The sequence below is a fragment of the Miniopterus natalensis genome, chromosome 2, assembly GCF_054644295.1.
Source record: "Miniopterus natalensis isolate mMinNat1 chromosome 2, mMinNat1.hap1, whole genome shotgun sequence".
Taxonomy (NCBI): Eukaryota; Metazoa; Chordata; class Mammalia; order Chiroptera; family Miniopteridae; genus Miniopterus; species Miniopterus natalensis.
Genome location: NC_142082.1, coordinates 17,209,335 through 17,229,045, shown reverse-complemented (window position 1 = coordinate 17,229,045; position 19,711 = coordinate 17,209,335). Strand labels below are relative to the sequence as shown.

The 19,711-nt window shown below is 48.0% G+C and overlaps 1 protein-coding gene across 4 annotated transcripts; it reads left to right on the top strand.

Moving 5' to 3' along the window:
• Window positions 1-263: 263 nt before the first annotated feature.
• RNF122 (ring finger protein 122) lies at window positions 264-13,085 on the top strand. Of its 4 annotated transcripts, XM_087814162.1 has the most exons (7): window positions 264-664; window positions 5,644-5,800; window positions 10,024-10,069; window positions 10,351-10,392; window positions 11,109-11,195; window positions 11,657-11,739; window positions 11,998-13,085. In XM_087814162.1, the coding sequence occupies exons 1-7, from the start codon at window positions 640-642 to the stop codon at window positions 12,110-12,112; spliced, it is 555 nt and encodes a 184-aa protein (XP_087670288.1). In that variant the 5' UTR covers window positions 264-639; the 3' UTR covers window positions 12,113-13,085. The 4 variants fall into 4 exon arrangements, with proteins under 4 accessions (XP_087670288.1, XP_087670287.1, XP_016066253.1 ...); XM_087814161.1 differs by lacking the exon at window positions 11,109-11,195; XM_016210767.2 differs by lacking the exons at window positions 264-664; window positions 11,109-11,195 and having other exon boundaries at window positions 3,818-5,800; window positions 11,660-11,739.
• The last annotated feature ends 6,626 nt before the right edge of the window (window positions 13,086-19,711 follow it).

Below are 19,711 nucleotides of genomic sequence, written 5' to 3'. Positions count from 1 at the left end.
GCGGGGCGGCCGGTTCCGCCGGCTCCGCCGGCTCCGCCGGCTCCGCGCCGACCTCCGGCTTCAGTTTTCCCGGGACTGGGAGGCAGGGGTCGGCGCCCCGCCCCCGGGGACGCTCGGCCGGGGCGCGGGGCGGGCCTGCCGTAGGCCCCGGGGCCAAGGGGAAGACTCCCATTGGCCGGAGGGCGGGTGACGCGCTGGGGGCGGAGCTTCCTGGGGGTATATAAGGGAGGGGGTGTGCGCAACCTGTGTCAGTTTCGGAGCCTGGCTGCTCTCGCCGTACGCGTGGTGCGACCCGAGCCGTCTCGACTCGCTCAGGCTTTTCCCTCTTCTGCGGGCCGACAGCCTCTGCCGCCCGGTACCCCCACCCTGCTCTCCGGCTCCCCCACACCTCCCCTCACCCCCGGGGCTCTTCCTGCATTTGCTCGGCGGTGCTTCGATTCGGGGGACTTTGGGCTAAGTTTCCCTCTTTCCTCTTTGTTGCTCTCCAACCGGCCTCGCCGAAGCCCCTCGCTCGGGACGGAGTTGGACTTCTCGGAGGAAGGCGGCCGCCGCGCGCTGCTCGGGACCCCGCGACCCCGCGCCCGCCCCGCCCCGCCGCCCGCGTTCTTTCGCCGTGGGAAGCCAGCCGCGAGTTCATTGATGCACCCATTCCAGTGGTGTAACGGTGAGTCCGGGGCGGGAGGGCGCCGTGCTCGCGGGAGCCGAGGGCGGGGGCGCGAGGCTCAGCGGTCCGAGGCTCGTTCCCCACCCCCCCCCCAGCCAAGTTTCTCTTGAAACGGGGCGGGCGAGGAGGCGTCCTGGACCCAACTCTGTGTGCACCGCGCGGAATAAGAAAAGCAAACAAACCGCAAAAATCCCCAGGTTGAGCTCGAGGGCCCGGAAGCGCCTCGGACCCTGCGGCGGTCGCGGGGGCGTGGGAGCCGCGGGGCTCGCGGCCTTTGTGTGGCGGCGCCGCGCTCCGGCCCCTTCCCGGCCTTTGTGCGCTCCGCTCCTCTCTTTGTTTTGGTTGTCCGCGGAGAATGAAATCCGCGCTCGGGCTGGGTCTCCTAGAGGGAGCTCAAGTTCCCGGCTGAAACTTTGCGGGCGGTTTTCAGCGTGCTGCGTGCGGCCGGGCCGGCCGGGGCCGGCTTCCTCCGTCTTTGTTGGCTTCGCCCTGGGTGCTCTGGGGCGTTGTGCCCGTGAGGACGCGGGATTCAGGAGCATGGCTCTACGGACCTGAGGGAGCTTTGCGGGGACCTCGGAGCCCCGCTGCCCTCGGGTGCAGGCTGCCCTGGGGAGCCGCGCGCTCCGCTCCCGATCCTCCGAGGTGCAGCCGCGCCTCCGGACCCGCTCACCCCTCCCACCCCGCTCTCCAGCCGCCACCCTCCTCCGGGGCTGGGTGACGCGAAATTTATCTCATCTGAGGTTAAATGTCTCTCATCTGAGGCTTTTTCAGTGATAACAGGTTGGGCTTGGGTCTGATTCCTCGCCCAAGCTGCCTGAACCGAGGGCCGTTTGAGCAGCCAGTTCCAAAGCTCGGACACGAATACGCTGCGGGGGTCCTGGGTTCCTGACCGCGCCGTCCCAAAGCCTGTAGGGTTGGGGGTGGGGGACAGCCGGTCTTATCTCCGAATGTGGCAAGCTGGTTAGCAAGGAACAATTCATTCTGAGAGCAGATTCAGACCTGAGATTAATTATTTCAAGAGGCTTTTGTTTTAAGGCAAGGTTTGGGCAGCGTGTGTAAGTGTCCCCCATCCCCCTCTTCCTCTTTCTAGTAGTATCTGATTTCCTGAAAATGAACCAAGCTGTGTGATAGGCGGGCACTTGGGGAGGGGGGTGAGGAAGGACAGTGCATCCCAGCATCTGGGAAAGATTCCCTGGGCTGGGAAGGAGGAGCATTTCCCAGATTTCACTGGTCTTTCTTGGCCAGCCCTTCTCTTGACATTATTCCTGCTCCCAGCCCACTCATGGAGATGAAACATTCTGATGTCAGGGCTTTCGTAGGTTGGCGGAGACAACGGAACAGACTTCAGGAGAAGAACCCCGTGGGTTGTCAGTCACACTGGCCTTTCCGTCACACTGGCCTTTCCTCTGGACAGCCCCCTTTCATAGAGGTTCTTAGGCCAGCAGGGGACATGCTGCTTTATCAGTTCACTTAAATGACTGAGAGATCCTGTTCTTTGACTCCAGTGAGGAAGCAGTCTCTCTCCCCATCCTTTGAAAAATATCTGGAGCCCCTCTTCCCTGGGGTTGGTATTCTGTCCTTCCAACTTTTAGAGAAAAAACTTCACCATCATATAGCTTCCATTTCTTTTTAATTGTTATACAAGCAAATCTGCTGTCTCTTGGCTATGAAGCTCTTCTCACCAACAACCTCTCTCACATAGGAGTCCTAAGCTCAGTGACTCAGTCCTGGGTTAGATGGTTAAGATAAACTGGTGAGAGGACTGCTGAGGCCAAAGTGCACACACATACCCTCTGCAATAGCTACTGTAACCCCTCTCTGCAGGTTCCCAGAATAGGAAACTGAATGAGGTTCTTTGAGAGCCTAAAGATCCCAGGATCCAACCCATAAAAAATGCAGGGAGAGCCAAAGGAGATTGGAGGTTAGACCCTCTTACCATCAAATAGTGCTGGGGAGGAGTTGCTCCTGTTGGGAAGGAAGCTTCATTGATACTGAGGACACAGTTTCCTGGAAGGGAAGTCCTAAGGCTCGTTTCCAGAATAGACTGAGTCCACCATGATGTCTTCAAGAAAATTTGATTTCCTTTGGCCCACAGAGCAAATATATGAGTGGAGGGGTGGTGGGTGGTGTGAACTTTCTAAACCTTTCTAAACCTTGCTGGAGCCTTGAAGCAAGGGCTTCCTGTTGGGTATAACAAAGTTTAGTGGCTAATTATTTGTTTTCAGCTTAATCAAAAAATCTTTCAGGACAAGAATTACTTCCTTTTGTTTCCCCACAACCGGGGCATTCCGGTTGTTAGGAGTCTCTTATCTGATTTTAGGATTATAGTTGCACCTCTGCTGTGGGGCTTCATTTTGTATGTTGAAAACTGTTGTGTCTGCCTTCTTCCCTAGAAGATCAATGCATAAATCAGGCCTTTAACAATACTTGTTCATTGACTGGTCATCCATTAGCTAAGGACAGTTGCTAGGCAATTTCCCCAAACATCAGTCTGCTTACTTTTGAGTGTGAGCTTCTGCTAAAGGTACCCAGGTTTTGAGAACCAGCCAAACACTAGGCTAGGCACTGGAGAATATCCAAATCGCTGTCCTCAGACCTTGGGGCATTCCGGTTGTTAGGAGTCTCTTATCTGAGTTTAGGATTATAGTTGCACCTCTGCTGTGGGGCTTCATTTTGTGTGGTGAAAACGGTTGTGTCTGCCTTCTTCCCTAGAAGATAAAATCATCTAATCATTTTTCCTTGATTTTCTCTTCAGCATCTATCATGGTACTTGTCATATAATCAATGCTTGATGTATGTTTGAGTTAAGTTGGTGCCAGGAACAAGCGGGCAACGTAAGACAGTTTAAAGTACTCAAGAGCCAGAACATGTGATCGAGCTGTGAGCACATAGAATTCTGGGATGAGAAGGGCCACTGGACTATCACAAAGACCAGGCTTGGTGGACTTTCCGAAGGAAGGGAGTTTCAGGCAGGGAAAGCTGAATGAACAAAGGTCTGGAGGCGGCGAATCCGAAGTTGGGCAAGAAATAGTGAGGAGACTGGCCCACATGGGGCAGTGTTGGAGGACGTTGGAAGGGAAGTTGAGAGGGGACCCAGTGCACACGTGTTAGGAGGACTTGAAACCAGTCATGAGTTTGGGAAATACATGATAGAAACCGAGTAGGAGGCTATGACAGACATGTGGGCTAAATTAGAGGAGGGACTAGACATCCATTAGGCGTCTGGAATAGGGACTTGGAATAGAACTAGGCCTAAAATCTGTTTGGAATAGGGACTTGGCAATAGAATTGGGCACAAAATATGAAAGAGGTTTGGAAGGGAGGCTCGTTATATGGTCACTAGATCGATCTAGGGGATGAAGAGGTATGAGAAGTACGATGTCAAAGATGACTTCGTCTTTCAAGCCAGACTCCTGCTGAATTGTGGTAGCACTGCTAATTATAATGTAGAATTCTGAAGTATATATTAATGGGTTCTGGCTCCTAACCAAGATGTCAGGAAAGTTCTTAAAACCCATGTTGAGGACTTGAGTACAGAGGCCTTTGGAGCCAGGCCTTGTTAACTGTTGGACTACAGACAGTTCAGTGATTGAGTCTTCAGATTAAACTAGAAGGGTGAGAATGTGCTTGGGATGTAGCAGGTATACGGTAGATTCTAGTTTTCTTGTCTCACCGCTTTCTGAACACAAGAAGTTTATGCTTATCTTTTGGATCACTGTGGTATGTTTGCCTGCAAGCATGAATAAACACTTAACCAGCTTATATCCTGTCTTTTTTTTTTCTTCTTCTTTTCCTTATGGTTAAACATTATAGAAAATTTACTAACTGTCAGAACCAGTAGTCCCAAGATAGAGTGTGGCTCCAGGATTGGCTAATCTAGCAACTCAACTGATAATCTTTCTTTCCCTGGTTTTTCGGGCACACGCTTCATATTGAACTGCTCTTCCTCCAGCTGTAACTTGGCTGCCACTGTTGCAGGTGTTTTGAGCAGACATGATAAAGACAAAGAAAAGGCTTTCCTTTTCCAGCAGACATTCTTCTTGTTTCATTGGCCAGAACCCTGTCACACACCTGCGTCAACACCAAACCCAGGCAAGGGGAAAGTGACCAGCCAGGATTGGTAGACCAACCAGGATTTACCCCTAAAGTCATATGAGAAGGGGCTGTGTCTATTGGTTAGCCAGTGTTTCCCACACCAAATGCGTAGGAATCTGCTGAGGACCTTGTTAATGTGTACATTCTGATTCATTTCTTCCGGCGTGGGCTGATATTCTGCATTTCAAACAAGCTCCAGGGAACATCATTGCTACTAAGAGAATGCATAGGGAGGCTTTGAGTAGAAAGGAGGATAGTGGCCAGTAAAAGTAAGCTGCAACTCCCCTACCCCCACTTTCTGAAAAGCTGGCCCAGGCTTGGGATGAATAATTTCTATTCTGGTCGTATTGCAGCTTGTCTCCTGGAACAGGTGGCTTCATAATGACAAATGACCTTCGCAATTTCACTTTGCAGCTTATAAAGCATATTTCTTAATGGTCCTCTTTATATTTTCATTGTTTTCACATAACAGAGTGAAGCTTAGAGGAGTACCTTCATAAAGGTCACATAGCTAGGGAGAGACAGAGTTGGAACCCAAATGTATGTTTTCTCACCCAAGGTTTTCTTCATTTTGCTACTGCACCATATGGGCTCTAACTGATGGAAGTATTTCCATTTCTGCTCATTGCCCAAAGCCTTGACCCTCCTACATGGGGATGCTGTTTTAAGAACTGTGTGTAGTAGTAGTTCATTTCATAGATTGGCTAATTTCCCCATGATCACATAGCTAGTAATATTAGGATATAAACTTATGCCCCTGAATCAGAGGTTTAGGAGCCCAGAGCCTGCCAGTTCTCTCTCCATCCTTGCTGACACAGAGTACCATCTGCCCCAGAGGCACACTTCCAACTGTAATATTATTTTTCCTTCCCCTTTCTCTGCAGGGTGTTTCTGCGGCCTGGGACTGGTTAGTACTAACAAGTCCTGCTCAATGCCACCCATCAGCTTCCAAGACCTTCCTCTCAACATTTACATGGTCATCTTTGGTACAGGCATCTTTGTCTTCATGCTCAGCCTCATCTTCTGCTGTTATTTCATCAGGTGGGTGGCTCCTGGCTGACCTGGGATGGGAGTCGGGGGAGGAGGCCAGAGGTAGGGTGACACCAGGGAGGCTCCCACAGCAGTTACTAGCCTCCAGCTGGTGCCTCTGCTTTAAAGACAGGTCTTAGCCAGGCCTTTACTGGGCCCCAGAGGCCTGATGTTTCTATTTAAATCAGCCTATCAAGCTATCCCAGAGTGTATAAGGTCACCATGGGTTGGGCTGCATCCTGCCTCTTGGCTAGTTATGCTAAGGTTGCCTAGAATTACTGTCTGACCAAGTGATGTCATCGATGGTCCTTTGACTATCTCTCTATTCCCCACTCATACCCCCTGGGTAGCTGGGGATAAGTAGGCATGAGTTAACACCAGTGGCACGTACCTCTGCCCTCCTGGGAAATCTTGTTGTCAGCCCACCAGATGCTAATATTAGCAAGCTGATGTCTGGAGAGCTGTTTGTTTATTCTGCCTTGGAAGCTCTTATTTTTGAGTGAAAAAACTGAAAACCTCACTTATTGCGTAGGGATTCAGGGAAGGACTGGAACTTCTCCAGGAACTGTTTCTTCTCCTGTGGATAAGACATGGGAACTGGTGGCTGTTTTCTACCAAAAATGTGGGGCACAACTAGAATTTAGACTGGAAATTAAAGTAGTTTCTGAAAATTAAAGAGCACACTTGGGGTCTTAACAATTCTTCATTGTATACTGGGGAGTGTTGAGCACCTCTGACAAGCAGAACATGCTATTGGTCCTTAGAGCCATTGTGATAACTACACCCACCCCTCCATATGACCAAGTGCCTGCGTAGACATCAGCTGGAGTCTAGGCTAGTGTTTGATGAAATCATCTAAGAAGATTAAATTAAGAAGGAGGAAACAGGTGTTCTGGTTTCTTACTGAGGTGTTCTGGTGGGTTTGAGTCCTTTTCCTGGAAGGAGTCTAGAGAAGGTGCTTGTTGTTCCTGTTCTTAAGGCTAGAAGACCTCCGACCTCCCTCTGAGAAGCACCCGCAAGCCCTGCTCCCCTGTGCTCTCAGTTCTTTCTCAGAACTTCTAAAAAGTCCCTAGGTCTAGAATTTTCCACTTAAGCCTCGATATTCTGTAAATGCTTTTATTTTTTCCTCTTGTACAATTGAGTATAAAATTTGCATCTCACTATTAAGTGGAGGTGAGGATAGATTTCTGGTATCTCCCCACTCCCCCACCTTTCCGCAAACCTAAGTTTTGTTCCTCAAACTTTCTTATCTTCCTGACCATCAACCATCCCCATCTCCTCATATAAGCAATTTATGCAGTTCCCCAGAGACTGAAGATGGAGACATTCCAAATACCAAAGATTTGTGTATGGTGCTGGGAGGAGTCTGTAAAGCCACTTGGTCCCTCCTCTCTCTCTCTCTCTCTGTCTCTCTCTCTCTCTCTCTGTGTGTCTCTGTCTCTCTCTGTGTCTCTGTCTCTCTCTGTGTCTCTCTCTCATACACAGGCACTTGCATGCACCAAGCTGCAAAGGTGGTCAAGTGAAGAAATCCTAGGAAATCACTCTGGGCCAGTAAGTGGGTGACCAGAGTTCATTTCCTAATTCTTCCACTAATAGGTATGACCTTAGATTTTTAGCTGTTTTTACCAAGTGCCACCTATGTGCCAGGCATCATGGTTAGCATTTGGTAGAATATTTAGCTCACTTAGTTCTCAGAATATCCCTCCAGTTTAGGTTTGAGCCCACTTTATAAATGAGGAAGTTCATGCTCAGACAGTTAAGGATGTGTCCAAGGTCATATATGGCAGAATATATAGAGGTGGCTAGTCTGGTGACAATGAACTAGAGTCTTTCAGGTTCCATATGTTTGCCTTCTCTGAATCTTATTCCTTCTCTGATTTTGAATGCAGAGTGGAGGGGTAGTCATGGCGTCTGTGGCCACCCTCTTGCAGCTAGAGGTTGGGTTCCTGCAGAAGGAGAGGCTGGGAGCTGGGTATGGCTGACTAATTTTTGTTTGGCTGATTAATTTTTGTTTGGCTGGACTGAAAGCAGAGCAGCAGAACCACGTGATACCAAAAGCTTTCCCCACGGAGGGGCTGCTCGGCACCATCTATCCCTTCCGCAGTCATCTGCCCCTTCACTCCCCACTCTGTTCCGCAGCCTGCCCAGAGCCTGCCGACCCTGTAGTCTCATGGTTCCAGAAGCTCGCTGGTGTGTGGCAGCCTGTGGGTGTCTATATATAGAAAGACACACGAGCACAGAAGCCACTTCCTCTCCCTGCTTCTTAGTTTCCTCCTCAGCCAAAATAGGCCCATGACCCCTGCTCGTGACCTGGTGAGCTCAGCGGCCAAGACCAGCCTCCACTCGCAGCTCCCCCTCGCTGATTCTCCCCCACCCTCCAAAGGGCTGATCCCTGCCCGGCACAGGATGGCCGGGCCAGTGAAGTACACGTGGGCAGGAAAGGAACAATTATTTTCAGGACCTGGCTGCATTGTTTGTTCCAAAAGGGAAAAGAAGCAGAGGGAGAGCCCACTGGCAGTGGCTGGAAATGGTGTCATTGAAATCAGGGTATTTTTAGCTCCTTTGCTCACCCAACAGCTGAAAAGGCCACCTGTCCAAAGTTGTTGGCACTATATCCCCTGCTGGGATTGCCCAGTGTCTTTGTTTTTTGCTTTGTTTCCCTTGCAACTTTTCTGCCTCCATTTAATCACAGTCTGTCCCTTGCTGATCCATAAATCTACATGCAGGGTGAAGGTGCAGCTCTAAAACTCCTCAATGTTCTGAGCATCCTGGGCTCTGAGAGTCAGGCTTCTGGAGTTTCCTTGGATAAGACCATTAGAAAGAGCCAGCAGCCAAAAGGGCTGAGAGTGGGAAAGGAAGGCACCTCAGGCATCCTACAATACAGCAGTGCACACACCACATAATAATGGCCGTGGTGCAGTTGAGGCTCACAGGATGTGCGGCATCCCTTCATTGTCTGGTTAAGAAGCAGACTCCTCACCACTTCCTTATTTGTGCTGCACATACCTGGTAAGAGTGACAGTGTCTCCCTCAGCACACCCACTGAACATTTCTCCCTTCCTCAGCTTACCCCAGTGTCAGTCAGCTAACGGCTGGCATAAGCTTTGGATGCATCCTCCCTGCCCCTCTCACTGGGAAGAGGTGACAGAGATGCGAGTAAATAAATGAAAGTGCTAAGTGAAGGAGGGACCTTGAGAGCCCTGCATAGGCCTTTAGCCCAACCCTGTGCTGACCAAAAACCCTCCAAAGAGGAAAGAGAAAGGGTAGTGATGCACTGCCCAGGCCTCAACCCCATGGCAGGAGCCACTTGGACTGGAGCTCCTGAGAGGCTCCAGGCATGTATGGCCTGGCCAGGCTCCCTGACTGGAGTGTTCACCGAATTGGTGAAACAGGCCGCATTTTGTGTTAAAGAGCTCGGGCTCTGTAATCAGATAGATTTTCCTTCAAATCCGGACACTGTTGCCAGCTATCTCTGAAGTTTGGGCACCTTACTTCTCTGGATTTCATTTCCCTTTATCTGTAAAAAGGAAAGCATCTCCTAAAGCTGTTTGGAATCAATGAGCATGTATGTGAATATGTTAGTGTGTGGGCGGGTGCACAGCAAGTCCTCAGTAACAATGAAGCTGTTGCCTTTAGTGACAATGCGCCAGGTTTTGGCCATTGAGAGTTAGGCAGCATGCAGGCCACCAGCTTGAAACAAAAAGGAGAAAACAAAGAAGGGCTCGCCTGTATTTTCCTGGCACGGGGAGGGAAGAGTGTGCTCTGGTTCCAGAATACTGTGTTCCCGAGTGGAAAATCCCCCAGGGTCAACAGAGACGTATTTATCCTGCCACCCTCGCTTAATGGAAATAGCCCTTTTAAGAATATCTAACTTCTGTACACTCAGTAATTGTTGATCTATACGGTGTGGGAGCCTGTGGGACTTTACCTCCTGGGAAATGGCAGGGAGAGTGAGTGATTTAATTGGGGTGCTCTGCCAGAGAACCCCCCAATCTGTGGGACCTGCTGTTAATTTTGAGGTTGTTGAGCCTGAGTCCTTAATTCACTCTGGGTGACGTGCATAGGTCCAAACCACACCCCATGATCTCTATAGGATGAACCAACCCTGTGGGAAGCACCCTCCTCACCCCCAGAAGGATACCAGGCAGCCAGCCTGCCTCTCCTACTTTGAATGGCTCTGTTTGTGCCCAGGCATAGTTACCACTTCTCTCTCCCTCCCCTTGTTTTCCCCTCAGCAAACTGCGGAACCAGGCACAGAGTGAACGATATGGATATAAGGAGGTAAAGCACCACGTCTTTCCCCGAGACTTCCTCCCCTGCTTCTTGCCCTGCTAGGGACAGAGGGGAAGCAGCGTAAGCAGTCCTGGCCTGGAGTCCGCCTCAGCCTCCCCCCTGGCCCTCTCTGGCAGGCCTGGGCAGTGCCCAGAGCCCTCCCCTTTATGGGAGGGAGGGAGGGAGAGGGACTGATCCTGGGCAGAGCTGGGGACTTCCTTCATTGGTTGATGCCACCTGGCCTCCAAGGTTGGTTTCTTTTGACACCATGCCACCTCCTTTCTCCCCAGGTGGTGCTTAAAGGTGATGCCAAGAAGTTGCAATTATATGGGGTGAGTGCACTGGGACAGCATGAGGGAGGGCCCCAGTGGGTAAAGCAGACGGCCCCTTCTCCAGCTTATAGCCTGGAGCCTTTCAGAGACTCTTTTAGTCTCTGCCTTCCAATCTCCTTGGGCCAAATAAGTCACTCATCCCAGCATGTAATCAGTATATGGAATTTGTTATATCTGGAACCAGAGCAGGCAGGAAACAAAGGGATCCCGAAAGGGTTTGGATAAGTGGTGACACATGACCCCAGGAAGCCTGTTAGGCGTGATCTTTAAGGGGATGATAGTCACACTATTCTGTGCCAGGTTTCAGCTCACTTTCCCATGTTCAGACCCCATCTCTTGGATTTTCACTAAAGAAAAGAAGGTCCTTCTACCCTTGTATATACACTCTGTCCTAGCTGACTATGGATCTGACTAGTGTGTCCATGCCTATCGTTTCTCCTGTCCCCTCATCACTACCCACACCCAACAAGTCCTTGGGGTTCCCCTCAACACTAACTCTTTAGGAATAGGCCATTCCTATTCTTCCCCACCAGTGCCTTGAGGTCACCTGACTCATTGCCCAAGGCTTCCTTCCATAACCAGGACACTGCTGCACAAAGTGTGCTTGTGGTTGTCTGGAATACGGAGTGTCACAGATACCACTAGACACAAGACTACTAGAAATGGCCGAATCTTGTCTCAGTTTTTGATATCTTACTACATCTCAGCAAGTTCAGATATTTCCTAAGCCCTCCTCTAGAAGTGTAATTCAGCTGAGATTGAGGGGGTTAATATATATGGACATCAGGCTGGATTTAAAGAATGTAATGGAGCACATACACCATACCCTCATTCTTACCTGGAGTTATTGGTACATGTCCCCTTGCCAAATGTACTGGGTTGGAAAGCATGAAAAACCATTCTTCTAGAATAGCACTGCCCAAAGAAACCTGTGATTACAGAAATGTCCTCTACCCCGTGTGGGAGCCGCTAGCCACATTGTGGCCACTGAGCATTTGAAATGTGACTAGTACCACTGAGGCACTTAAATTTACATTTCATTTTATTTTTGGTTAATCTAAATTTAAATAGTCACATGTTGTTAATGGCTACCATGCTGTCATATATTAATGAAATATGACTAATGTTTCTCTGGATCGATGATAAGGCAACTGTGCCAGAACTTTGTTTTCTTAGATGGGGCTGAGATGATAATGTGTGTCCAGGATGGGAGAGTGGGGTTCTGGGCCGATCTCCTCTCACACTGCCCCCTTTCTGTTCACAGCAGACCTGTGCAGTCTGTCTGGAAGACTTCAAGGGGAAGGATGAGCTAGGTGTGCTCCCGTGCCAACATGCTTTTCACCGCAAGTAAGTGTCCACAGTGGGGATCTGTGTCCAGGGGGAACTTTTAAAAGAAATAAGTAGGAAGAATCTCTCAGAACCTCCAGTCCCTACCTCCTCCCATCTGCCCCTTGTTAGCAATGTCCCACATCCTGTCTGGGCAGCAGGCAAACTGGAGGGGCTAGATTGGGTCAAGGAGAGGGATGGTCTGGGTCTGAGAAGCAGCTGGGCTCTATGAGATACCCAGAGCAGATTGGGGTATCTTAGGTCTTCTGTTGTCCACAGGTGTCTGGTGAAGTGGCTGGAAGTACGCTGCGTCTGCCCTATGTGTAACAAGCCCATCGCTGGTCCCTCTGAGGCCACTCAGAGCATTGGCATCCTATTGGATGAGCTGGTGTGAGTCCTGCCTTTACATCAAGGCCTGGAGAAGACCTCTTGCTTCATGGGTGCCGGTCCCTCAGCATAGCCGCAATGAACAAGACTGTTGGGTGGTAATGGTCATGCTTACCTGAAGGGGAGGTAGTACAGGGCTGGTCTCACCATCAGCCCTGTGAGGGTGAGACCAGACTTGCCCCACCTTCCTGCCTCCTGAAGCCTTCTTCCCAGCTACTCAGTGCTGAAAGCATGGCCCATCACGACCAATGTATTCTGGTACAGGATGATTTACCTGCCTCGTCCCTGCTCTGGGGAAGGATATCCGCCCCTATCTGGCCATAACTTGGAGCACACAGTAGAGATAGAGACCGTATGACCCATGAAGCCCTAGAAGAAGGGGTGAGATGGGCTCTGTCCCCCTCACCTCCCCACTCTGTACATCAGAAGGTTAGAAGGGAAGGAAGGAACCAAGTGCCTCCAGTGGAAGTGAGGGAGGTTCTGTAGGAAATCAGGAAGAACAGGGACATATAAAAGCAAAGTCAATGTTTACATGGGACCTATGGAAACAAAGGCTGGCTGGCCGGCCTGCTGGCTACAGGGTAATGGAGGGCCATCCCCTCCTCCTGCTAGGCTCTGAGGTGCTATCCATTCACTCTCTTCCTTGGTCAAGCTCAGCTCCCCAGTCCACGTTGGAGTCTGAGTGTGCGCCCCCCCCCCCCCCCCCCCCCCCCCCCCCAAGAAGGGCTTGTTCTACACTCATGGATTTCCAGGGGCTTTTTCTAAAGGAACAAAAGGGGCCTGGGGATGGGGCTGTCTGAAGGTTAAGGTAGCAGCAGACCCATCCCCCTTGTAAATAGTATTTTTATACTTCGTCCTCACCAGCTCAGGATTTATATATGGAGTGGAGGGGGTGGGGGTTTCCGTTCCTCCCCAGGACGGGTGAGGGTGGGAGAAGTATGTATTTAAAGAAAATTAAATTTAATAACAAGTTTCTCTAACTTTTGCCTGTGGTTGTGGCCTGTGTCTGTTGGCTCTTTTCCACCAACAGGGAACAAAGTGCTGCAGCTGCCTCTTCTCACTTCCCCACATTCAAACCAAACACACACACTGAGCCTCCCAGTCCTTAAAAAGAAAAACTGGTGATAGAGCATTCATTCCCTGTACAAAATAGGGTGGGACTCAGGTCGGTGTGCCTTAATACCCGATTAAGCCGGGCTCGCTGGGCTTGCAGAGTATTTTTAAAGGAAGTGGATGTATGCCACCACAGCTTTCTGTTGCCTAAGACAATTAATAGCATTCTAATGGGGATGCAAGCAGTTGTACTCTGAGCACAACTAAAAAGGTCTAGGCTGCCGCCATGGAGGCTTGGTGTCTTTTCCCTTATACTCTTTTCTTACCCGCTAGCCGACAGTCACTGACCCACCCTGCCCTCCTGTTCCACGTCTAGAAGTGGGACTTAACGTTTGATGCCCCGTGTGCACTCAGATCTTGGACCCCATGTCCTCAACTTTGCTCTGTCAGTGTCCCAAGGGCTTGCTGAATCAATAATGGAATGCTAGACGGATTGAGAGGCAGGAACGACTGTGCTGTGGCCTCCCCGTGGTTGGTGGAAGGGGGCAGGGTCAGTGGTCATCCCAGGGAGCAAGCCCTGGGTGCTGTGCATTTGTAATGGTGGGTCACAGGCGTGCAAGAGATGCCCATGCACCCAGAGGAGCCAGACCAGGGGGTAGGTGACACCCTCACCCCTGCAGTTGTGCCGCGGAGGCTCTCGGCACAGTTGGTGCCCATGCTGGCTGGACACACCTGATGTGCAGCTGGGGCACCTGTCTTGGTGGGGGAACTTTGCCTGAGGATGTGCCTGTTTTTGCCACCTTCACTTTAAGAAGTAACTCCTATCTTCCTTAATGCCTCTATACCCCCTGCCTGCTGCTGCCAACCCTATAGGGCCTTGTCTTCATTGGGGCACCACTTCTTCCTTCAGTCCTGCCAGCTTGCTTTAGTTGGGCAGTAAAATGTACTTCCTAAGCTAAAAAAGAGCCCTCCCTCTAGCTCCTGCTGCAGGTGGGGAGACCAGTGGTCTGCAGGTTGGCTTCAACATCGACATGCTCCCCATCTCCCCATCAGTGTTGGCATGTCATTAAAATGTTGGCACTAAAATGTCTGTTTGCAAATTTGAATAGCATTGTCCTGGAGTCAAAACGATGGTGAAAGTGCCTTGTATTACTCAGTGCTTCAGTACAGTGAGGCAGAATAGTACTACAGAGCACAGAGAAGGGACAACTGGGTATTTTTTTCCTGATCAGATGTAAATGGTTAGTAGCCCATCACAAGTCCCAAATTCAGTCATTAGTGTGGTCTTATTACTCAGGTCAGCCTTCCTAGGGCAGCTGCCACCTGGGCCAGGCACTGTGCCAGGCACTGTAAGATGGGATCATCCTTGCTTTGGGAAAAGGTGTAAGCACACTGTTTTTGGGTGAGAAAGCTGGTTGTGACAGAAGACCCTTAGCTCAACTGGTTTGGAAATGATGGGTTTGTGCAGGAAGGTGATACCTGAGCTAAGTCTTGAGAAAGTGACATGGACAAAAGAACTCCAGGATTCACTGGCCTGTTGTATGCCAGAGAGTGCAAACAATTCAGTGTGAAGTTGTGGGGCATCTGTGTGCTGCCAGGAACCTGGGACTTAGAAGACTGAGACTCCTGAAGTTTCTTTAGATCAGGCTTTTAAAAGACCTGGACACCATTTGGGAGCTAAGCCAATGCTTTTCTTCTCTGTCTGAAATATTCATAGGCAACTACAGCATGACTAGTACTATTCCCATTACTGAAAGAATTTGCACTGTAAACGTGTTTAAAAGGGGGGAAAAAACTGAAGGAAGCTAGGTGATAATCATGTACCAGATAATGAGCACTTAGCCACCAAGTTCTTTCACAAAAGACCATTTGCTTTCCTTTCCGTATATACTACCCCTCTGAGCATGAGATTAGGAAAAGAGTGTTGACAAAAGCAAATAAAGGCTTACTCATAATTACACAGATAAGCAGCAGCACCTAGGCACAACCTAGATTGTGTTGGCTTCGCTGACCCACAATAGCTTTGGAGGCAGATTGTGCCCCTTGAAGATAAAGTAGCAGGTGCTGTTATCTCCGGGGCTGATGCAGTCAATGGAAGACATTCCCAGGTAATTGTCAAATGATATTTCTGATGGCCATTTTCTAGTACCATGGATTTTTTTTAAAAAAAACACACCTCTAGAGTGGATTGCTGCTTATAAAGAAACTCCTGTGGATCAACTGTTTACAAAGTTGGTAACTGAAGTGAAGATGAGAAACTCAGAATTTGAAAATCACTGACTTTGATTAGGACAACAGGCTCCTTGAATTGTGCCCTCCCATTGCTCTATCTGTCCCGTCAGTTTCTCCATTCCAACTTGAAGTCACCCATCCCTCACCAGGGCCTTTTCCATTCTCATTAGGGCCTGTTTTGCCGCCCAATTTTGCCATGATTTACCCACAAAGCTGTACATAGCCTCTGCCCTCCATTCTACCGCCCTCTTCTATATGAGTGTCGCGATATCTTGGATGACCTTGACCATAACACTCGTTCACAGGTGAATCTTCTGTTAAAACCATAAGCACAGATTCAGAGCAACAGATGCCATCAAATTAGAAACAAGGACAAATTGGTGACCAGTTGCACAGGCTTCAACAGCAAATGCCATTCATGGAAACAAATGAAACTTGTTTACCATGCCCCAGACCATCAACAGCATTGGGTCCTCTCTATTTTTAAATCATGCCCATTTGATTCCTCCTTTGATACCTGGCATTCCATGCAGACGGGACATGACCAATGTCACCTTTGTGCCTTGCCATGGCTTCTGATTCTGTCCCTATGTGACAGCCTCAACAACAAACTAGGGCACATGCTCTGCAGATGAAGGGGAAACTCGGCAGCACCAGGAGGCACAAGAATACGTTTCAATAGGTCCTAAGAACGCAGAGCCTCATCGCCTCTCCAGCAGTGCTATGCCACAGCACGTTCTTTTTATCTCTTTTATTTATTAATTTGAGAGAGAGAGAGGAAGAGATAAACACTGGTTTGCCGTTCCACTTATTTATGCACTCATTGGTTGACTTTTGTGTGTGCCCTGGCCCAGGATTGAACCCGTAACTGTGACTCATCAGGAGGACGCTCTAACCAGCTGAGCCACCCAGACAGGGCCCACAGCACATTTTTCTTAAGACATCGCCTCTGCTTTCTCATTGCTTTTTCTCTCCCTCTTCATTTCTTTACCCTCTTTTTTTTCCATCCCAGCCTATTCTCTAATATTACTGCGAGCACACAGACCACTGCAGAGCCCTCCGGATGGGCCATGATTGCCATGAGTGGTTCGAGATAAACCAGTGACTAAGGATAAACCATTGTATCCCAACAACGCTGTGAGCTCCCCCAAGAACCAGCTCTGAGTTTCTAAATGAGAACATGGATGTCCTCAAAGACAGGAATAGGACATATGGTGACTTTGATGCATTAACGACACAATGCAATGTGAGCAAGGCTAATAAATCCTAACCCAAAAGAACGAAAAACCAGGTTTCCTTAGTGTGGGAGAAATTGACCTGGAGGCATAGTGGACGTCAAGTTGGACTTAAGTCAGAAAAAATCCAAACAATTCCAAACTATAATAGCGTGACTACCCTAGCCAGAGAGTCATCCTCTGCCTTCCTCAGCGTTGACCAAATCTCTCTCGAGTTATTTTACTCAGGTTTTATGTTTTCAGAAAAACAAGCTGTAAAAAAGTCCCTGAAGTATTTTAAATCCGGATGATAAAGGCCAAGTGGCGAGGAGCCTGGTGGTGGTTAATACTATGTGTAAGCGTGAATCTCCGTTACAAACTCAGACATTCTAGAAACATTGTTTTCTTCCCTTTAATTGCCTTTGACCCTCTAGCCACCAACTTTCTCTCCACCTGTAGTGCTTTCTTCCCACCCAGAATAATTCACGAGTCTGAGTCACACAGAGCAAGCACCCTTCTCCCCATCCTTCTGTATACACTATTTAACTGCTGAGCTGTCTGTTTTCTGAACACCCAAAGACTCCGCATCTATCATCCTGTACAGTTTAGTGTGTGAGCAGCTCACTTAGGTGTCAAGGGCCCAGGTTGTCCAGGGCCCACATAGTTGTCTCTACTGACACCATCTCAGAATGCTACCTCGGAGCTAAGTTGCAGGTCCCCACTAACTTTGGGACTTGCCCCCTTTATTCTTTTCAGGCAGAGGAGTTGTAGCATGAACCACCTGCGTTCTATAATGAACATTGTCCTATATTTATTGTATTTCATATCTATCTAGCTTTAATCAACATATTTTTTTTTTTGGTAATTCATTTTTTAAAAATTTATCTTTAGTGTTGAAAGTATTACAGATGTCCCCCTTTTTTCTACCCCATTGCTCCCTCTACCTGGCATCCACTCCACCCCCAGACCTTCCCCATACTATCGTCTGTGTCCATGGGTTATGCATTTATGCATTTATAATCAACATTTTTTTAATCTTCACCCAAGGATATATTTTTTTATTGATTTTAGAGAGACATCAATGTGAGAGAGAAACACCGATCAGTTTCCTCCTATACGTGCCTTACCAGGGATCAAACCCACCACCTGGGTAGGTGCCCTTACCTGGAATCGAACCCACCAGCTTTCAGCCTATGGGATGACACTCTGACCAACTGAGACATACCAGTCAAGGTTAATCAATATATTTTTCAATGCATTTCAAAGAAGCTTCCAATACCAGTACACTTCTTATGTTAAAATTTATAGCTAACATCTTGTTTTACAAGTGAGCTGAGAATGACCAGAAATCTGCCTTGAATCTGAAGATAAGCATTTTCTGATAACTTGCTATAAATTTTGAAAAGTAGCTCTGACTTCAGAGTGGTTTTAGAAATAACTCAGCTATGAAATCATTTTACATTTAAAATGTGGTGATGGTGTTAGAAAAAGGTTGTTCACTGCCTCCGGTAACTTTCCACCTTGCTAAATTATAAAGTTGTGCGTCAAGGCAGAGAAAGAGAGCAGGAGAGAGAGGTACATCGAGAGTGTAGGACATCCTACCCTTATTGCACATACTAACATTTCTTATACAATCAGCCATGGAATATCCTCATTTTGGACTTTTTCCGCATCCTAAATTTAGCAAGCTAGAATTATCTTTTAAGAACCACTTTAAGCAACCTTTTTGAAAGGAAAATGCCTACAGAAGGAAATCTGCATTTCTTTGTGGTTAGAATGCAATGTCCTCAACTTAATTATTCTGTAAAGAAGCAAATTCTTCCTTTATTATATGTTGAGTATATAGCAGAGACAGTAATTCAGCAAATTCATGACAAGTTTGTAAGGTTAAAAAACACATTCAGATTGAGAAACGGGCATCACTGCTGTATGTGATCTGGCAACGGTTAATATTGAAATGTGTAATAGCCTTAGGTGTGCCAGGCAGATTCATTATTTAAAACAATTCTAAATTAACCTGGCTGGTGTGGCTCAGTTGGTTAGGTGTTATCCTGTGCACCAAAAAGGTTGCCCATTTCATTCCGGGTCAGGGCACATTCCCAGGTTGTGGGCTCAGTCCCCAGTAGGAGGCCTGCAGGAGGCAGCCAATGGATGTTCCACTCTCACATTGATGTTTCTCTCTATCTTTCCCTTCCTCTCTCTCTAAAAATCAATAAAAATATTAAAAGAAAAAAAAAAGAATTCTATGTTGGGTCTTTAAATGAGACCTAAGGACTTTTTTGCTTTCTGATTTATAAAAAAATATATATGTCAGTGTTTCTTAAAGTGAGACATACCTATAGAATACAACAGAAGTAATTTCTTTAAAGTCTGGCGTAAATGGAACATGCATGAAACTAGTACAGATGAAGAAAGAGCAGTTTTGAATGATTTATGTTCATAGTTATTAGTTTTAAAAAGGGGAAAAGCTCAGTGTTGAAAAAAGGCTGACTGGCCAGTCAGTGATAAACTGTGGCTGTGTTTTAGGAAATTGTGGGCACTTTCCCTTCTGCATCTCCTTTTGAGGTTAATTTGTGTAGTGGAATAAACAAAACTAGGTTGGAATTCAAAGCATGGGTTTGCAGCTCAGCTCTGCCTCCAATTAGCTGGGAGGCCCCAGCCTTGGTCCTTAATCTCTCTACTCTCCACTCTTCTCTTCTGTAAAATGGAGCTATAGTGACTGCCTCAGAGTGTGGGTAAAAAGAGTAAAAGAAAGTTTTAAAAAGATTCAAAGTGATATTCAAATGTAATCTATTTTTGTTCCTATAGTCATAGGGATTAGTCCCTCCTCCCAAATAAGGGGGCTAAATGAAAAGTTTATAGGAATGCTCGCATATTACCCCCAGTCGTCCTAATCAACAGTGTCCTTTCCTGAAAGTACATTGTCACAGGTACCAAGCTCAGAATGTGATTTGCTTTATCATCGGGCACAGCCGACTCCACTGAATATGCCATTGTGAGAAAATCTGATACGAATAATTGTATTAAGAGTCAAATAGCCACTGTGGCAATGAACAAAAATCAAAATGTTCCCCATTCCCAAGATATTTATGGTCTAATGGGCTAGA